Genomic DNA, 19163 nt, shown 5'->3' on the forward strand with positions numbered 1-19163 from the left:
TACGGACGATACAACTTTCATAACAACGTTTTATGCTACTTCGAAGCGTACGACTTTTATCAACAGCCTTCTCGTATTTTTCATCTTGACAGTCTTATTAACTCTTTGCTTGCGTTCAAACCAGAGTTAAGTCAACGTCTGTGTCCCACCCCGACAGTTAAGTCAGGGTCAGCATCCCACCCCGACAGTTAAGCCAGGGTCAGCATCCCACCCCGACAGTTAAGCCAGGGTCAGGATCCCGCCCCGACACTTGGGTCAGGGTCAGAATCACGTCCCGACAGTTAAGCCAGGGTCACCATCCCACCCCGACACTTGGGTCAGGGTCAGCATCCCACCCTGACAGTTAAGCCAGGGTCAGCATCCCATCCCAAGACTTGGGTCAGGGTCAGCATCCCACCCCGACAGTTAAGCCAGGGTCAGCATCCCACCCCGACAGTTAAGCCAGGGTCAGCATCCCACCCCGAGACTTGGGTCAGGGTCAGCATCCCACCCCGACAGTTAAGCCAGGGTCAGCATCCCACCCCGACAGTTAAGCCAGGGTCAGCATCCCACCCCGACAGTTAAGCCAGGGTCAGCATCCCACCCCGACAGTTAAGCCAGGGTCAGCATCCCACCCCGACACTTGGGTCAGGGTCAGCATCCCACCCCGACAATTAAGCCAGGGTCAGCATCCCACCCCGACAGATAAGCCAGGGTCAGCATCCCACCCCGACAGATAAGCCAGGGTCAGCATCCCACCCCGACAATTAAGCCAGGGTCAGCATCCCACCCCGACACTTGGGTCAGGGTCAGCATCCCACCCCGACAGATAAGCCAGGGTCACCATCCCACCCCGACAGTTAAGTCAGGGTCAGCATCCCACCCCGACAGTTAAGCCAGGGTCAGCATCCCACCCCGACACTTGTGTCAGGGTCAGCATCCCACCCCGACAGTTAAGCCAGGGTCAGCATCCCACCCCGACAGTTAAGCCAGGGTCAGCATCCCACCCCGACACTTGGGTCAGGGTCAGCATCCCACCCCGACAGTTAAGCCAGGGTCAGCATCCCACCCCGACACTTGGGTCAGGGTCAGCATCCCACCCTGACAGTTAAGCCAGGGTCAGCATCCCAACCCAAGACTTGGGTCAGGGTCAGCATCCCACCCCGACAGTTAAGCCAGGGTCAGCATCCCACCCCGACAGTTAAGCCAGGGTCAGCATCCCACCCCGAGACTTGGGTCAGGGTCAGCATCCCACCCCGACAATTAAGCCAGGGTCAGCATCCCACCCCGACAGATAAGCCAGGGTCAGCATCCCACCCCGACAGTTAAGCCAGGGTCAGCATCCCACCCCGACAGTTAAGCCAGGGTCAGCATCCCACCCCGAGACTTGGGTCAGGGTCAGCATCCCACCCCGAGACTTGGGTCAGGGTCAGCATCCCACCCCGACAGTTAAGCCAGGGTCAGCATCCCACCCCGACAGATAAGCCAGGGTCAGCATCCCACCCCGACAGATAAGCCAGGGTCAGCATCCCACCCCGACACTTGGGTCAGGGTCAGCATCCCACCCCGACAGTTGAGGCAGGGTCAGCATCCCACGACACTTGGGTCAGGGTCAGCATCCCACCCCGACAGTTAAGCCAGGGTCAGCATCCCACCCCGACACTTGGGTCAGGGTCAGCATCCCACCCCGACAGTTAAGCCAGGGTCAGCATCCCACCCCGACACTTGGGTCAGGGTCAGCATCCCACCCCGACAGTTAAGCCAGGGTCAGCATCCCATCCCGACAGTTGGGTCAGGGTCAGCATCCCACCCCGACACTTGGGTCAGGGTCAGCATCCCATCCCGACAGTTGGGTCAGGGTCAGCATCCCACCCCGACAGTTGAGTCAGGGTCAGCAAGTCTTCTTTGTTCTGGCTGTGTCTTGTATCAAGCTTTGCTGTTTTGTGGAAGGTTCTTGAAGCTTGTGTTGTGTCCTCAGAGAAGACTAACTCTTCATTCGACGATAGGGTCTAAAGGTGGTGTTGTGTAGTGTTATTTTTCTCTGTGTTGTTATGCGTGAGTCCTATTCACCCCAGATAAAACCCACACATATTTTTGATGGTGTTGTGGTCTAAAGGTGATGTTGTGTATTATTAGTTTTTCTTTCCATGCTCTCTGCTGTTATGGATGAGTCCTATTCACCCCTGATAAGACTCGCCCATAATTTTGAGGGCGTTGTGGCTTAAAGGTGATAGTATGCGTTATTTTCTCCTCTTTCCTTGCTGTCTGTTCTTATGGGTGAGTCTCATTCACCCCAGATAAGACTCACCCATAATTTTGAGGGGTTGGTCTTCCTTTACGGACAACACAACTTTCCTACAACCGTTTCAGCAAGGCCGAGCAACATGAATGTTGCGTCCATTTGGGTTTGCTGCCTCTTCGCAGCGCCTGCAGGGGCCGTGAGGGGGCCTGAGGTTTCCCTCTCGGCCCACGGCCCCAGCAGGAAAATTGTCAGACTTCCAGAAAAGTCTAGACGAATATAAAGTTAAACCGACTTCATCGGTTCTAGGATGGCGGCTTGAGTGGACTCCCGACCGCGGGTCCGGCATGGAAAAAAAACCTCGCGGCGCCTTCTGGAAGAGTCCGCCTTGTTAGAGGAGGGAGCGTCGGATAAAGAGAGAGAGAGAGAGAGAGAGAGAGAGAGAGAGAGAGAGAGAGAGAGAGAGAGAGAGAGAGAGAGAGAGAGAGGATAAATAGATGGATAACTAATGAAGGGAAAAAAATAATTAAGAAAGAATGAGAGAAAGAAAGAAAAAGAATGAAAGTAAGATTGTCAGAGATGGAAAGGGAAGAAAATGTGAAAGAACGAATGAGTCGGAAAGAATGAGAAGTAAAGAAAGACAAAGAGAGAAAAGAAATGAACGAGAAAAGAACGACAGACACCACCACCACCACCATCACCACCACCACCACCATCACCACCACCACCACCATCATCACCACCATTTACAATTACCACCACCGTTACTATCACCATTCTAGCGCCATCACCACCCTTATCACCATCACCACCACTATCTTTTCCACCATCACCAGGAACATCACCACCATGACATCATCACCCCGTATCACCACCAGAACCGTCACCACCATCATCTCCAATACTTTCCTTTTTTGTCTGAACCATCCCTATCATCACTAACCCTTTCACCATAACCATCATCACCACTATTTCACCACCAACACAATCATTCTCTTGCCATCATCATCATCACTACCACAACCATTTAATCACCACCACAGCAAATTCATCATCATCACCTCCACCATCGCAACCACAAACCAACCACCACTTTCACCACTATCATCATCAGAACCATAACTCTCCAACCATCACCACCACCATCACCACAACCACAACCATCCTGCTACTACTATTTCGTCAACACCACTATCATCACCACTATCACCACCTACAGGTTTGCCAGTGGGATGAAGTGGTGGTGGATGTGGTGAACGAGCTGGGCAGTGACTCCACCACGATCCACTGGCACGGCATCCACCAGCGAGGCACTCCCTACATGGATGGCGTACCTTTTCTCACCCAGTGCCCCATCCCCGCCCACACCACCTTCAGGCGAGTCACCCTTGAAAGAGTTCCGTTTTCTTTGAACATTGATAGTTTTTTTTTTTTTTTTTAGTTTAGCGAAGTTTATCATCAGTTTTTCTTTATTTTTGTATTTTTTTTTTCTTGAGAGTTTTTAGATTTAGCGAGGGTTGCATTAATGTTTTCTTTAGTTTGTTAGTTTTCAGTTTAAGATTTAGCGAAGTTTTCCATTAGTAGTTTCTCTTTTTTTTATTCTTATTGCACATAGCGAAGTTCTTACGTCAGGATTTTTTCTTTTTTTCTGAGATTTACCGAAGTTTGCCATCAGTATATACTTTATTTTATTTAGTTTGCAAGTTTTTTTTATCAATTAAGCGAAGTTTCCCATCACCACCATATCTCCGTATTAAGTTTTGCTCCGCTTTCTGCTATGTTGAACTTTAAGAGCAAGAAATAGATAATTAAGAGAGAGAGAGAGAGAGAGAGAGAGAGAGAGAGAGAGAGAGAGAGAGAGAGTGTGTGTGTGTGTTATACCTGCATATTTTAACACCTGCATTTTTCTCCTAACACAGGTATCACTTTTTAGCAGACCAACCTGGCACTCAGTATTGGCACTCACACTCAGGTAAGCATTACTATTATTATTATTATTATTATTATTATTATTATTATTAGTAGTAGTAGTAGTAGTAGTAGTAGTAGTAGTAGTAGCAGTAGTAGTAGAAATGTCTGTGTAATAGTTTATATGGAATTAAAAACTCATTATAATCTCTTTCTCTGTCTTTATCTTTCTATCTTCTGTCCATCTGTCTTTCTGTCCATCTGTCTTTCTATCTACCTATCTATCTTCCATTCTCCCTCTTAAACTAATCAACTATCTCTTTCCATCCCTTTCCCTCCCTCTCCCTCTTTCTCTCTCCCTTTCCCTCTCCCTCCCTCTCCCATCCCTTCTCTCTCTCTCTCCCTTCCTCTCCCTCCTCTCCCTCCTTCGCCCTCTCTCTTCCTCCCTCTCTCTTCCTCCCTCTCCCTATCCCATCCCCTCCGTCACTGCCCCTCTCCCTCCTTCCTTGTCCCTCCCTTCCTCCACCTTCCCCCCTCCTCCCCCAGGGTTCCAGCGGACGGACGGGATGTTTGGGGCCCTGGTGGTGCGGGAGCCGCGTGAGGACGACCCGCAGCGGCACCTGTACGACGTGGACGACCCCATGCACAACCTGGTCCTCACCGACTGGCTGGACGGACTGGGCATCGCCAAGTTTGTCAACCACCATCACACAGAGGTGGGTGGTTGTGGGGGGGGGGGGGGGGAGAGGGGAGAGACTTCTTGTTTTTGGCATCAGTCCAGGGTGTGCTATTAGGTCATATTAATTTTTTTTTAAGGATTTGTTTATTTTTGTGCTGTTTTTATTTATCAGTATCATTAACAGTCATCCATCCAGCACATACACACAGCCTGACATAAAATAAAAGAGACTGTAAATTCCGATCAGGCAGGTCTCTCTTAATAGTGGAGAGGAGAGAGGAGAGAAAAGAGGGAGGGAGGGAGGGAGGGAAAAGAGGAATGAAAAGAGGAAGGGAAGAGGGAAGGAGAAGAGGAAAGAAGAGGAAGGAAAGAGGGAAGGAGAAGAGGAAAGAAGAGGAAGGAAAGAGAGAAGGAGAAGAGGAGAGGAAGAAAAGGAGAGGAAAGAGAAGAGGAAGAAGAAGAGGAAAGGAGAGAGAGAAAGGAAGAGGAAGGAGATGAAAGAGGAGAGGAGAAGAGGGAGGAGGGAAGAGAAAGAGGAGAGAGGAGAGGAGAGAGGAGAGGAGGGAAGGAGGGAAGAGAGGGAAAGGGAGAGGAGAGAAGGGGGAGGATGGTAGAGAGGAGACAATGAAAATAGAAGAGGAGAGGAAAGGTGGGGGGGAGGGAGAAGGAAAAAGGGAGAATGGTGAGAGAGGATTGCAAAGAAAAGAGGAAGGATGGAAGAGGAGGAGGAGGAGGAGGAGACAAGTATTTAAGAAGATGGTGAGGACGAAGGGAAAAGGAAGAAAAGGAGAGGAAAGAGAAGGCATTGGAGAGAAAAAAAGATGTAAATGAGAGGAGAGGAAGGAAGAGGAAGGAGATGAATGAGGGTAGAGAGGAGAGAAAGAGAGGAGGAGAGTAGATAAAAAAGGAGGGAGGGAAGAGAAAGAAGAAGGGGAAGAGGAAAGAAAAGAGGGGGAGAGGGGAAAGGAGGGGAAGGAGGTGTGGATGGAGGAAAATGGGAGAGAAAGGGAAGGAAAAGGTAAGGTAGATTTGTGTTGATTTGGAAAGTTAAAGGAAATGGGGAAAAAAGAAGAAAAAGGGAATAAAAGAAAAGAGAAAAATAGAGGATGAGGATGAAGAGGTAGAGGGGAAAGACAGGCAAGATTTGTACAGAAAATGAGAGGAAGGAGAAAAGAGGAGGGGAAAGAAAGGATGAGGGGAAAGAAAGGATTGAAGGAGGAAAAGGGAAAGTGAGAAGAGGGGGAGAGGGGGAAGCTGTGTGTGTGTGTGTGTGTGTGTGTGTGTGTGTGTGTGTGTGTGTGTGTGTGTGTGTGTGTGTGTGTGTGTGTGTCAAATCTTGTGTTCCTTCCTCCTCCTCTTCCTCCTCCTCCTTCCCTTTACTCCACATCTCACCACTAACTCCTCCTCCTCCTCCTCCTCCTCCTCCCCCCCCCCCAGCATGACAACAAGCCCTACACCCTCCTGGTCAACGGGCGAGGGAAACACGTGCGCCTGACGAAGGGCGACTCGGAGGCCTACACACCTGTCCACGAGGCGACAGTCACACCGGTACGTGGACGCTGATTACTGTGGGAACCTGTGAGGGAAAACGAGGGAGGGGGGGGTTAGAGAGAGGGATAGAAGAAAGAGGGAGGGAAGAGAGCGAGGGGGGAAGAGAGAAAGGGGAAGAAAGAGGGAGGGAAGAGAGAAAGGGGAAGAAAGAGAGAAAGGGGAAGAAAGAGGGAGGGAAAGAGAGAGAGAGAGAGAGAGAGAGAGAGAGAGAGAGAGAGAGAGAGAGAGAGAGAGAGAGAGAGAGAGAGAGAGAGAGAGAGAGAGAGAGAGAGAGAGAGAGAGAGAGAGAGAGAGAGAGAGAGAGAGAGAGAGAGAGAGAGAGAGAGAGAGAGAGAGAGAGAGAGAGAGAGAGAGAGAGAAGGAATTTGAAGTTAAATATTGCGATAAAGAAGTTATGAGAAATACCGAAAGGGAGGACAAGGGAATGAAAGCAAGCAAGCAAGAAAAAAATAAGAGAAATATCCTTACTCATATTTAACCTCCTTTCCTTTCTTTCCTCTCCCTATTGCCTCCCCCCACCCCATCCCCTCCATCCCCCCCCCCTTCAACTCCACCACCCTCTCCCCCTTCACCTCCCCCCACCCCCTCCCCCTTCACCTCCCCCCACCCCCTCCCCCTTCACCTCCCCCTACCCCCTCCCCCTTCACCTCCCCCATCCCCCCACTCCCCCTTCACCTCCACCACAGGGCATGAGACACCGTTTTCGCGCGCTCAGTAACAGCATCCAGAACTGTCCCATCGTCATCTCCGTGGACAACCATACCCTCGTGCCCATCACCACGGACGGGCACCCCATTGACCCCATCGAAGGTAAGGAAAGGGGAGGAAAGAAAGGGAAAAGGGGAAGTAATACCCTTTATTCAACACTTTCTGCCTCAATAGCTTATCTACAGTCTATAGCACTTCCTCACGATCTTAGAACCCACACTATGGCCATTCAGACTCCCTCACAACCTCACAGCCCTTAGCAAAACAATCTTATATACGTTTTTTTATCAGTTTTTAGCATGTTAACCTCTTTATTCTCAGTAGACTCCCTGACAACCTCACAACCCTTACCAAACCAGTTCCATATACGTTTTCAAACTCCCTCTTAAAACCTCACTACAAAACCCATCATGAACCCACCAGTCTCGCTTCCCCACGACCTCTCTTGTAACACTCCATCAGACTTCTCACAACCTCACAACCTACATTACAACCCTTAAAAGTTCCATTCAAACCCCTCATTCTCTTTTCAACCCCACAGAGGACATCCTTACAACCTCACAACCACCTCATAAACGTTTTTCGACCTCCTGTAAAATCTTCACCCTTCATCCAAACCTCTTGTATACCTGTCGATCTCTTCTCAACCCCTCACTCGCTCTCACAACCTCACCACCACCTCATAAACGTTTTTCGACCTCCTGTAAAATCTTCACCCTTCATCCAAACCTCTTGTATACCTGTCGATCTCTTCTCAACCCCTCACTCGCTCTCACAACCTCACCACCAATACTGCGACCCCCCTTCAAAGTCACTTCTAACCCCCTTGCAATCTCTTCTAACACCCTATCAGACATCTCACAACCTCACAACTCGCATTACAGCCCTTTAAAGTCTCATCTCTCCCCTCCATCTCTTATCAACCCCACATGACACCCTTACAACCTCACGGCCCTACCTATAAACCAGCTTGGGTATGTTTTTCAACCTCTTGTAATATCTTGACCCTTTTTAAGTATCCTAGACACCTTCAGGACCTTACAACCCTTCTTGCATCCCTTAAAACTCCCTCCTCACCTCACGGCTCCCCACACAATCCCTCAGTCACTTCTAACAGTCACTTCTAATTCCACTTCAGTCTCTTCAAACACCTTATCAGATTTCCTTACAGCCTCACAACCCACATTACAACCCATAAAAGTCTCATTCAAACCCCTCAATTTTTTTATCAACCCCACATAAGACACCCTCACAAGCTCACAACCACCTTTTATATCTTGACCTTCTTTGAGTACCCTTGATAATTTCACAACCTTACAACTCTTCTTGCATCCCTTAAAACCTCCTCCTAACCTCACAGCTCCTCTTGCAACACCTCACAGTCTCTCCAATCCACCCAAAGGCCACAATGGAGATTAGTTTGGGTTCTTATGAGTAGTCTTTTAGGTTCATGGTACAGAAGAAGGACCGAACTACTACCAGGGTCATAAAACAACCCCTTGAAATGCCCACAACTCCAACGAAAGCCTTGTCAAATACATGTGCTTGGGCGATGTTTTATAATACGACCTTCACCGTCTCAATCTCTTCCTAACAGTGGACAAACTCACCATATACGGCGGTGAGCGATGGGACTTCGTGGTGGCCGCCAACCAGACGCCCGGCGCCTACTGGATGCGCTTCCAAGGCATGCTGGACTGCGACGAGCGCTTCAAGAGTGCCCATCAGGTGTGTGGCGGGGGTGGGAAGGGTGGTGGTAGTGGTTGGAGCAGGAGGAGGAGAAGGAGAAGGAGGTTAAGAATGTGATACTGGTTGGTTCTATAGTAGTAGTAGTAGTAGTAGTAGTAGCAGTAGTAGTAGTAGGGAAACCAATTGGCGAGTCCGTCTTGGCGTTTGCTCCTTTCCTCGCCTCTGCTCTGCCACACAGTCCCAACACCTGTCTCTTCCTCTCATGTGTCAGCTATAGGTAACATATGAGAGGAAGGGACAGGTGTTGGGACTGTGTGGCAGAGCAGAGGGGAGGAAAGGACCCGCGGGAGCCAACGCCACGACGGACTCGACAATTTTATTTCACTAAAGTATCAGTAAAGTCAGTTTTCTTATCGAGGCGAAAATGCGCTTGCCCGTAGAGGTGCCCTACTCCACGGAAATTATCCTGCTGTAACACTAGACTTGGAAGAACTGAGAAAAGGCAAGAGAAATAAAGCAGGGTGATCTAAAGGATTCGTCTCGTCAGCCATATTGGTCAGTCATCATGTCATCGGAAAGGACACACCGACCCTGCAAGACGCAAGAAGCTGTGAACTCTGAGGGTCTGGTCTGAACCTCCTCCCAGTCCCCTTCGGTCACCTCCTTCAGGTCGTCACGGTCGTGGCCGGGCCGCCGCCACCGCTCTGGGTTCCCTTTGGAGGCACTGCTGGTCCTCGGCCTCAATGCAAGTGGAGGTTTTCATTTGGCCGCCCCAAGACCAGTCGCAGAATCTGACATTTTTTCCCTTAATCGGCATCATTCACTTGCTATTCTTATACCGCGGAGTGTTCGTTCAAGTTCATCAGCTTCAGGTAATCAGCCAAGGATGTTGTCACGTGTACTTCCTGACAGTCAAACGGACAACGACGATAACATTATCGCCTCTGCTACTCGGAGGCGTGCGATGATAATGTGTGTGTGTGTGTGTGTGTGTGTGTGTGTGTGTGTGTGTGTGTGTGTGTGTGTGTGTGTGTGTCGAGGCCTCCCCTCCAGGCTGGCCGGGCGTCACCAGCTCTAGACTCCCGCCCATGCAATGTCAGCTCCGGGCTCCCCAAAACCACCTTCACAAAGGCGAGGTGACGTACGTCGTCTGTTCGCAGCCTCGTCATGGGGCACAAGAGTCTTGCACAATGGCACAGACCGTCTCGCCTGACGTGTACATCGACGGGGAGTTCTTCCCGGCGCTGCGCCGCGTGCGGGTGCTGTACATCAGCGAGACCCTGGAGCTGCTGGCCGCTGGCCGAGGCCGCCTGGCCGGAAGGTTCCGCTGCGTCACCGCCGCCCACAAGCACTCGTTCCGGCTGCCCCGCGGCCAGGGCGTGCAGCTGTTCGTGCAGCGGCAGCCCCCGTACAGCTCTGGTGCCCCTGGGAGGCGAGCCCCGTGGCCCAGGTCCACGCCGTGGTGCTCTACCGCGGCCTGGACGGCGAGTACTGCTTCTTCGACAGCGACTTCGACACCGTCCCGACCCCCGAGGTGGTGGCGGCCGCCCAGCGCTCCGGCGGGGCCGTCATCCACTACCGCTGCGAGAACCCCGGCATCCAGGGCGTGGGCCTCAAGACGTGCCAGAACTTCTGCCTTGCCTTCATGAGCTTCGTGGCGCGGCACCCCGGCCTGCCCACCGGCTGCCTCATCAGGGAGTTCGTGGCGTGGATCAGGCCGCGGCGCGACGAGGAGGCGGTGCGCGTCACCCAGGAGCTCTTCCACGAGGCGGGCATCGTCAAGGACCTGGAGGGCAGCGGCGTGTCCGTGCAGAACTACACGCCCGCCCCCGCCAGGCGCGGGGCGCGGGGGCACGCCAGGACGAAGCCCGTGCAGCGGCGGCGCGTGGTGAGCAAGTTCCTGCGGTGCCTGACGCGGGAGCAGGTCCGGGCACTGCTCAGGAACGTGAGAGTGTCCGTCCCGTGGCCCCGGCAGGACACCACCGCTGGGAGCCTTGCCAAGAGTGTGACCTGTCCGCCTGTGTGCGGCGCCGGCCCACGGCACGCCGCTGTGACGGTCAGAACATGTCATGAAGAAGAGTCTGGCCTCAGTTACTCACAGACTGCCGGCCTGACAACAGTGCCGGAGAGTTTGGGTTGTCTGGTGAGGAGCAGGGCGAGGCAGCGCTCCGCCGCTACTGAGACTTTTACAGCCCTAAAGGATGACACTTATGTTCCGAGGACACCAAGTGGTTAAGGACTTAAGGCTGGTACAGGCCTGACACATTCTCTCCTTCATTTTCTGTTATTCTAAAGACTGATCAATAATTATCGCCCTCCTCGCTACACGAAGGCGGGCGATGAAAAATATAATAGTAGTAGTAGTAGTAGTAGCAGCAGCAGCAGCAGTAATGGTAGTAGTAAGAAGAAGAAAATTGAACATATTACTATTATCACACGTTTTCTAAGTAATTAACCAACATTTTAACGTGTGTGTGTGTGCCTGCAGGTGGCGGTGATGCGGTACGAGGGCGCCGAGGGGTTGCCGGGCCCCCTGGAGGAAGTGGACTACGCCTCCACCGTACGGGCGGGGCTGGTGAGTCACGGGAGGGATGGTCACCCTTATGGAGGCGTTTGGCATGTTCTTCTCACCTTTAATATCAAGTTTGTTTACCTGGTTTATTATTTCATTTATTTGTTATTCATTCATCTATTAGCAAGTTTGTTTACCTGGCTTATTATTTCATTTATTTGTTATTTATTCGTCTATTTATTAGCAGGTTTAATTAGCAAGTTTATTTACGTGGTTTACTGCTTCATTATTTATTTGTTTACTTGTTTATCTTATTGTATGTTTTTATTTATTTCTTTTACTCTTTTTCTCTTCCTTTCTCCTCCGTCTTCTCTCATCCTTTTCTTCTTTTCCTTCACATTCCCTTCATCTTTTTCTCTCCCTCCACCCCTTCCCTTTCCTTCCCTCCCCTTTCATCACCCCTCCACACCCCAACGTGCACACCTTTTACCTCCTTCATCTCCCCATCACCTCACCCCTTCACCCTTCCCTCCCTCTTATCTTTCGTCACCATCTCACCCCTTCACCATTCCTTTACTTTTTTATTTCCCTTCCTTTCCCTCATCCACCCATCATCCTTTCTTTTCCCTTTCCTTTCCTTTACAAACCCTTTACCCCTTCCTTTCCTTCCCTTTCCCTCATCCACCCAACCCTTCAACCCTCCCGTCCCTTTCCTTCCCCTCACAAACCCTTCACCTCTTCCTTCCCTTTCCTTTCCTTTCCCTCATCCACCCAACCCTTCAACCCTCCCGTCACTTTCCTTTCCCTCATCCTCCCTAACCCTTCAACCCACCCGTCCCTTTCCTTTCCCTCACCCACCCTTCAATCTTTACCCCTCCCTCCTCTCTTTCTTCACTACCTTCCTTCTACTTCCTTCTTTCACACTATCTTCCCCTTCTTTCCATCCCTTCCCTTTCTTTCATTTTACCTTCCTTCTCCCACCCTAACTTTAATTTCTCCTCTCCTTCCCTTTCTTCCATTCTGCTTCCCTTCTACAACTCTGCCTTTCGCTTCTCCATCCATTCTACCTTTCTTCTACCACCCTACCTTCCCCTACCCCTTCCCTTTCTATTCTATCTTCCTTCTATCACCCTACCTTCCCCTTCTCACCCCTACCCTTTCATTCATTCTACCTTCCCTCTACCATATTATCTTCCCCTTCTCCCCTCTCCTTCCCTTACATACCCCTTCCCTTTCTTCCATTCTACCATTCTTCTAATCACCATACCATTCCCTTCACCCCTCCTTCTCTTACCCTCACTTCCCCACCATCCCCCACAGGAACTCAACAAACTGAACGCCGCCCCTGGTGACGGCGTGACCTTCCTGACGGCGGCGGAGATCAGGGGCCCCGCCATAACCCGGGACATCAGCCGCGCGCCGGACCACACCTTCTGGCTGGAGTTCGACTTCTACGGCAAGGACAACCCGACCTTCCACGACCCCGACCTCTACCCCTTCGACGGAGGTGAGGGATGGGGGAAGAGAGGAAGGGGGAGGGGGATTGTTATAAGGGCAAGGAGAGAGAGAGAGTGTGAGAGTGTGTGTGTGTGTTTCATGTAAGGAGAGATGGAGGCATATTGTATTAGGTTTCTTTCTCTCCCTCTCTAAATATCTATCCTTCTTAACATTCCTCAATATATCTTCAGCATTCTCACTCCCACACTTCTTCCCTTTCCTCACCTACCATTCTCTCTCCCTCCCTTATATCCCCCTATCTCTTTTTTCCCTATTTTCTCCAACACATCTATATCTATCTTTACACTAATACATCTTCACCATTCTCCCTCCCTTCCTTTACCTTTCTGTAATCTCTCCCTCTACCGTTTACTCCATTCCCTCGCCTCCCTGCACCCTTCCTCATATCTCTCCCTCTACCCCATTCCCTTGCCTCCCTGCACCCTCCCTCATATCTCTCCCTCTACCCCATTCCCTTGCCTCCTGCACCCTTCCTCATATCTCCCCTACCCCAGTCCCTCGCCTCACGGCACCCTCCCTCATATCTCTCCCCCTTACCCCATTCCCTCGCCTCCCTGCACCCTCCCTCATATCTCTCCCTTTACCGTCTACCCCATTCCCTCGCCTCCCTGCACCCTCCCTCATATCTCTCCCTTTACCGTCTACCCCATTCCCTCGCCTCCCTGCACCCTTCCTCATATCTCTCCCTCTACCCCATTCCCTTGCCTCCCTGCACCCTCCCTCATCTCTCTCCCTCTACCCCATTCCCTTGCCTCCCTGCACCCTCCCTCATATCTCTCCCTCTACCGTCTACCCCATTTCCTCGCCTCTCTGCACCCTTCCTCATATCTCTCCCTCTACCGTCTACCCCATTCCCTCGCCTCCCTGCACCCTTCCTCATATCTCTCCCCCTACCCCCATTCCCTCACCCTCCTTCATATCTCTCCCCCTACCCCCATTCCCTCGCCTCCCTGCACCCTCCCTCATATCTCTCCCCCTCATCCCATAATCTCTCCCCCTCATCCCATAATCTCTCCCCCGCATCCCATAATCTCGCCCCCTCCCCATTCCCTCGCCTCCCTCATATATCTCCCCCTCATCCCATAATCTCTCCCTCTACCCCTATTCCCTCGCCTCCCTGCACCCTCCCTCATATCTCTCTCCCCGCCCCACAGTGAGAAAGGAGCACCGCCTCTTCACGCCGCAGATTAACGAGATCTCCCTCAAGCTGCCCAACGCGCCGCCGCTCTCCCAGCCGCAGGACGTGGACCGGAGCGACTTCTGCAACGCCACCTCCCGGAGGAACTGCCGCGGGGACTTCTGCCACTGCCCGCACGTGCTGAATGTAGAGAAGGACAGCCTGGTGGAGCTAGTGCTGGTGGACGAAGGTAGGCAGTGTGTGGGTGGGTGTGTTGAGGGGGGTGAAGGTAGCATTGGTGGTGGTATTTTTGGTAGAAGTAGTAGTAGTGATAGTGACAGTAGCCTACTATGCATTTCAGCGGTGGACAAACTGTGTTTTTTGCAGATATCTCCTAAACGAATCGTTGGATGAGTATGATATTTCAACACACTACCTTGAACATCCGTTCGTAATTTTTGGTTAACATACCACATTGCTATATATGTTATGTGAGGAGTTTACTCGTGAAAAATAACACAAAGCCGACGAGTCATGTTCACGCATTCGAATGAAAGTGTGCCCCCCCCCACACACCCACCCAAACCATTCCTAACCAATACTACGTCTCCCCCGTCTCGGAATTACCCCCCCCCCCCCTCTTTATCCCTCCTCTCCTCTTCCTTGCTTCTCGCCTCCCTCACTCCTGTGCCCCTCCCTACTTCTCCCACTACTGTATTTATACATTATAATGTTCTGTAAGTGTGTATGTATAGATATGATTATTTCCTAAGAGTATGGTACAATTTCATGAAGGCAAGAAGTGGTTCACGTTGATAATTACTGTACAACAGCACGTTTACGTGTAGTATATAGGAGAGCCATGTTTGCAGTCGTTATGGTCAACCACGTGAACATGTGCTGGAATTACCTGTGACTTGGACCTTCTACTGTTAGGAAAAGTTGATACTTTTATTGCGTACTGTCTGCCTATTGATCATAAAAAGTGGTCCAGTTTATATATAATATTATTTTGTTGACTTGTTTGTTGTATATTCATGTTATCAAAAAATTATAAACTGCATATATTTTTCTTAATCTATACATATGTGTATAATGCGTAAAAGTCAGAGAGAGAGAGAGAGAGAGAGAGATTAACAGCGGAATTAGCTATTGCTTTAACGGTCGTTTGACCCAGTCTGGTTTTCATGTCCACATATACCAGCAATTGTATTAGATAATATTATTAATGTATGATATGTATGTACATACTGACGTATGTAACTATTATACCTATACGTATGTAATTACAATAGGGAAAAAAAATCACAGGTGGAAGGCTGATGGTGTGAGTAGGGGGGGGGGGAAGAGGGTCATGTGATACTGGGGTAGAGAAGGAGTGGTCTGGGGGTTCTTCAGGGTGGTGGTGGTGGTGGTGGTGGAGGGGTTAGACGAGTACCCCACACTCGTCCGATTCTGTGTAACACCTTTGATATGATGACTGGATTAGGCGTAATATCACTCAGTAAACTCCTCACATAACACATATAGCAATATGGTATGTTAACCAAAAATTACGAACGGATGTTCAAGGTAGTGTGCTGAAATATCATACTCATCCAACGATTAGTTTAGGAGATATCTGCAAAAAACACCGTTTGTCTGCCGCTGAAATGCATAGTAGTCGTGTTGAATGGTTGGGGTGTGTAGTAGCGGTATGTCAAGGTTCCAGAGTTGGGTGCTGTAATCGGTAGGGATAACAATGAAGAATGATAACAATGAAGAATGATAACAATGAAGAATGATAACAATGAAGAATGATTAGCAAAACTTCTGCAAAAAGGGTAATAAGGGGCGTAGAAGCCCACCCAATCCCACCGTGGGCATACAACAGCCACAAAAGAACTGAAGGATGAAACACTCACCTTCGGGCCGCAGACAGCAAGTGGCGCGCAAAGGAGACTTAACAAGCCAACCCTTCCGATTAGCAGCTGATCCAATCCTGGCGAGGTCGCCACATGACAAGGTTCCAGAGTTGAGTGCTGCAATCGGAAGGGATAACAATAAACAAAATACATGGTTAGACACCAGTTTAAATAAAGAAGAAACCCCAAAACAGCCTCACAAAACTAAAGTCTCCAAAACGAAGACTTCACGCACGGCTTCTTCCTCTTCTGGGCGTCCCGTCCTCCGAGTGGCAATGACGAGGCAGGAGGAGAACGGGCGTCAGGTTCACGGCAGTAACGAGAGTCCAAGGCGTGGAGAGAGGTAAGGCACCCAGAACGAGCCCACGGTTCTGAGTAAACCCGAGTGAGAGCAGGGCTGGAGCCGGAGTAGAATCAAGTGTTCAGAGCGAGGCCCGGCCGCTGTCTGACGATGAAGGCGCTGGCAGCCCACCAAGTCGCCTCCCACAGCGGGTTGAGAAGCCTCGGTGGTTCGTCGACCGAGGCGTCGAACGGCTATAGGCAAACGAGCAGCGGGAGTGTAGCAGGTCGTTGCGGCGCCTCGGTAGTTGTACGGCTTCATGGCGAACGAGCAGCGGGAGTGTAGCAGGTCGTTGCGGCGCCTCGGTAGTTGTACGGCTTCATGGCGAACGAGCAGCGGGAGTGTAGCAGGTCATTCGCCACTCAGATGGTAGTTGCCCTCACATAGTAGTAGTAGTAGTAATGACTTATAAACAAACTAACAAACAACCCCCCCCCCCCCCCCCCAGGTGTGGTGTACTGGGCCAACCACCCGTTCCACCTCCACGGCCACGCCTTCCAGGTCCTGGCGATGGGGCGGCTGGGCGAGAACACCACCAAGGCCAAGGTGAGGAGGCGGGTCGGGATAATGTCTTTGTTTGTCTGTTATCATGTTTACACTTCTGATATTTATACCGACTCCTGATCCTGGACTTTATTCCCGCTTATTTGTTTATGTCCTTCTCTCACTTATGTTTATCTCCTCTTCCTTCTCCTCCTCCTCTTCCTTCTCCTCCCCTCGCCCATTCATCTCACTCCTTTCTTCCCTCTTTATATCTCCCTCCTCCTCGTCCTCCTCCTCTCCTCTCCCATTTATCTCACTATTCCTTCTCCCTATCTTTTATCTCTCTCACTCACTTTTCTCACTCCACCTTCTCCTCCTCCTCCTCATCATCATCATCATCCTCATCATCATCATCCTCCACTTACCAATCCATTGCTCTTCCTCCCTCTTTAAAACACCCCTTCATCTTTTTCCCCTCCTCCTCCCCCTTTATCACACCCCTTCATTTCTCCCCCTCCTCCTGTCCCCCCTCACTCACTCACGCTTCATCCCCCACACAGGTGCAGGAGATGGACGCCGCGGGTCTCATCGAGCGTAACTTCGACCGCCCGCCCACGAAAGACACGGTGACGGTGCCCGATGGAGGTTACACCGTGATCCGCTTCTTCGCCACTAACCCAGGTGAGGAGGAGGAGGAGGAGGAGGAAGTAAAAGAGGAGTGTCACGTGAGGGAAAGAGAGACAAGTGAAGTGTGAGAGGTAATGGGAGAGAGGAAAGAGGGGAGAGTGGGAGGTGATTGGGTGATGGGTAGGAGGGAGAGGAGGAGGAGGAAGAGGGGAGAGGTGATGAAAAAAAAAGATAAGGGGAAGTGATAGGAAGAAGAGGAAGGTTAACTCGATGGGGAAAGGAAGAAAGAAAGGGGGAGGTGAAGGGGGAAGAGAAGGGGAGATGTGATGGGAAAGAAAGAAGGGGAGAGGGAGGTGACAGGGGGAAGAGAAGGGGAAAGGTGATGGTGAAGAAAGAAGGGAAGGGGAGAGGTAATGAGGGAAAGAGAATGGGAAAGAAAGAAGGGAAGAGGAGGTGATGGGGAGAAGAGAAGAGGAAAGGTGATGGGGAAGAAAGAAGGGAAGGGGAGAGGTAATGAGGGAAAGAGAATGGGAAAGAAAGAAGGGAAGAGGAGGTGATGGGGAGAAGAGAAGAGGACAGGTGATGGGGAAGAAAGAAGGGAAGGGGAGAGGTAATGAGGGAAAGAGAATGGGAAAGAAAGAAGGAAGAGGAGGTGATGGGGAGAAGAAGGGGAAAGGTGATGGGGAAGAAAGAAGGGAAGGGGAGAGGTAATGAGGGAAAGAGAATGGGAAAGAAAGAAGGGAAGAGGAGGTGATGGGGAGAAGAGAAGAGGAAAGGTGATGGGGAAGAAAGAAGGGAAGGGGAGAGGTAATGAGGGAAAGAGAATGGGAAAGAAAGAAGGGAAGAGGAGGTGATGGGGAGAAGAGAAGAGGAAAGGTGATGGGGAAGAAAGAAGGGAAAGAATGGGAAAGAAAGAAGGAAGAGGAGGTGATGGGGAGAAGAGAAGAGGAAAGGTGATGGGGAAGAAAGAAGGGAAGGGGGAGGTAATGGGGGTAAGAAAAGAAAAATGGGAAGAAAATGGGAAGGAGGTGATGGGAAAGAGAAGGGGGTGAGGTGATGGGGAAGAAAGAAGGGAAGAAGGAGATGATGGGAAAGAGAAGGGGAGAGATGATTGGGGAAAAAAGAGGGAAAGGGGGAAGGAACAGGTGAAAGAGAGGAGGAAAGAGGGGTAGGGGAGGAAAGAGAGGAGAGAGAGAGAGAGGTGAGGGAATGAGAGAGGTGAAGAGGGAGAGAGAGGAAACAGGAGAAGGAGAAACAGGTGCGTCAGTGAGAGGGATGTGAGGGGAGGGAGAGGCTGTGTCTAGCTCTTTCTTCTTACTCGCCCTCAACTTTATCATTATCAGCAATTATCATCATTATTATTAGTGTGCATATCCATTGTCTTTATCGTTCATCATTATCATCATCATCCACCTCCATCCACTCATCCACCACCTTCCTCCACAGGCTATTGGCTCTTCCACTGTCACATCAGCTTCCACATCGAGGTCGGGATGGGGCTGGTCTTCAGGGTGGGGGGCGACGACCTCCTGGCCCCCCCGCCCCCAAACTTCCCCAAATGTGGTTACTGGACCCCGCCCGTTGACCCCAAATTCAAGGCCAAACTGGGCCAATACTTCCGGGGTCAAAACAGTGAGGTCGATGTGAATCTTGACCTGCTGGGGGGGCTGGGGGGCGCTGAGGGGGGGGAGGTGGAGCAGGGGCCGAGTTACTCCACCCCCACACTCCCGGAGAAGGCGGGGAGTGGAGGTGGAGGAGGTGGAGGTGGTGGTGGTGGTGATAGTGGTGGTGGTGTGGTGGAGAGCAGTTTGGTGTTTGTTTTAGTGAGTGTGTTTGTGTGTTTGTTGTAGTGGAGAGAGAGAGAGAGAGAGAGAGAGAGAGAGAGAGAGAGAGAGAGAGAGAGAGAGAG

General features: G+C 50.9%; 1 protein-coding gene across 1 annotated transcript in view; it reads left to right on the top strand.

The window, feature by feature from the left end:
• LOC126981747 (uncharacterized) overlaps positions 1 to 19160 on the top strand; it is a 41855-nt gene extending 22695 nt beyond the window's left edge. The window contains exons 5-16 of the mRNA XM_050833273.1: positions 3438 to 3595; positions 4138 to 4190; positions 4673 to 4842; positions 6243 to 6353; positions 7043 to 7166; positions 8662 to 8792; positions 11242 to 11328; positions 12586 to 12772; positions 13938 to 14150; positions 16593 to 16690; positions 17188 to 17308; positions 18701 to 19160. Coding sequence (XP_050689230.1) covers positions 3438 to 3595; positions 4138 to 4190; positions 4673 to 4842; positions 6243 to 6353; positions 7043 to 7166; positions 8662 to 8792; positions 11242 to 11328; positions 12586 to 12772; positions 13938 to 14150; positions 16593 to 16690; positions 17188 to 17308; positions 18701 to 19104 — 1857 coding nt within the window. The 3' untranslated portion in view covers positions 19105 to 19160. The remainder of the gene's footprint in view (positions 1 to 3437; positions 3596 to 4137; positions 4191 to 4672; positions 4843 to 6242; positions 6354 to 7042; positions 7167 to 8661; positions 8793 to 11241; positions 11329 to 12585; positions 12773 to 13937; positions 14151 to 16592; positions 16691 to 17187; positions 17309 to 18700) is intronic.
• Positions 19161 to 19163: the final 3 nt, after the last annotated feature.

Source organism: Eriocheir sinensis, chromosome 49, assembly GCF_024679095.1.
Source record: "Eriocheir sinensis breed Jianghai 21 chromosome 49, ASM2467909v1, whole genome shotgun sequence".
NCBI classification, from domain to species: Eukaryota; Metazoa; Arthropoda; class Malacostraca; order Decapoda; family Varunidae; genus Eriocheir; species Eriocheir sinensis.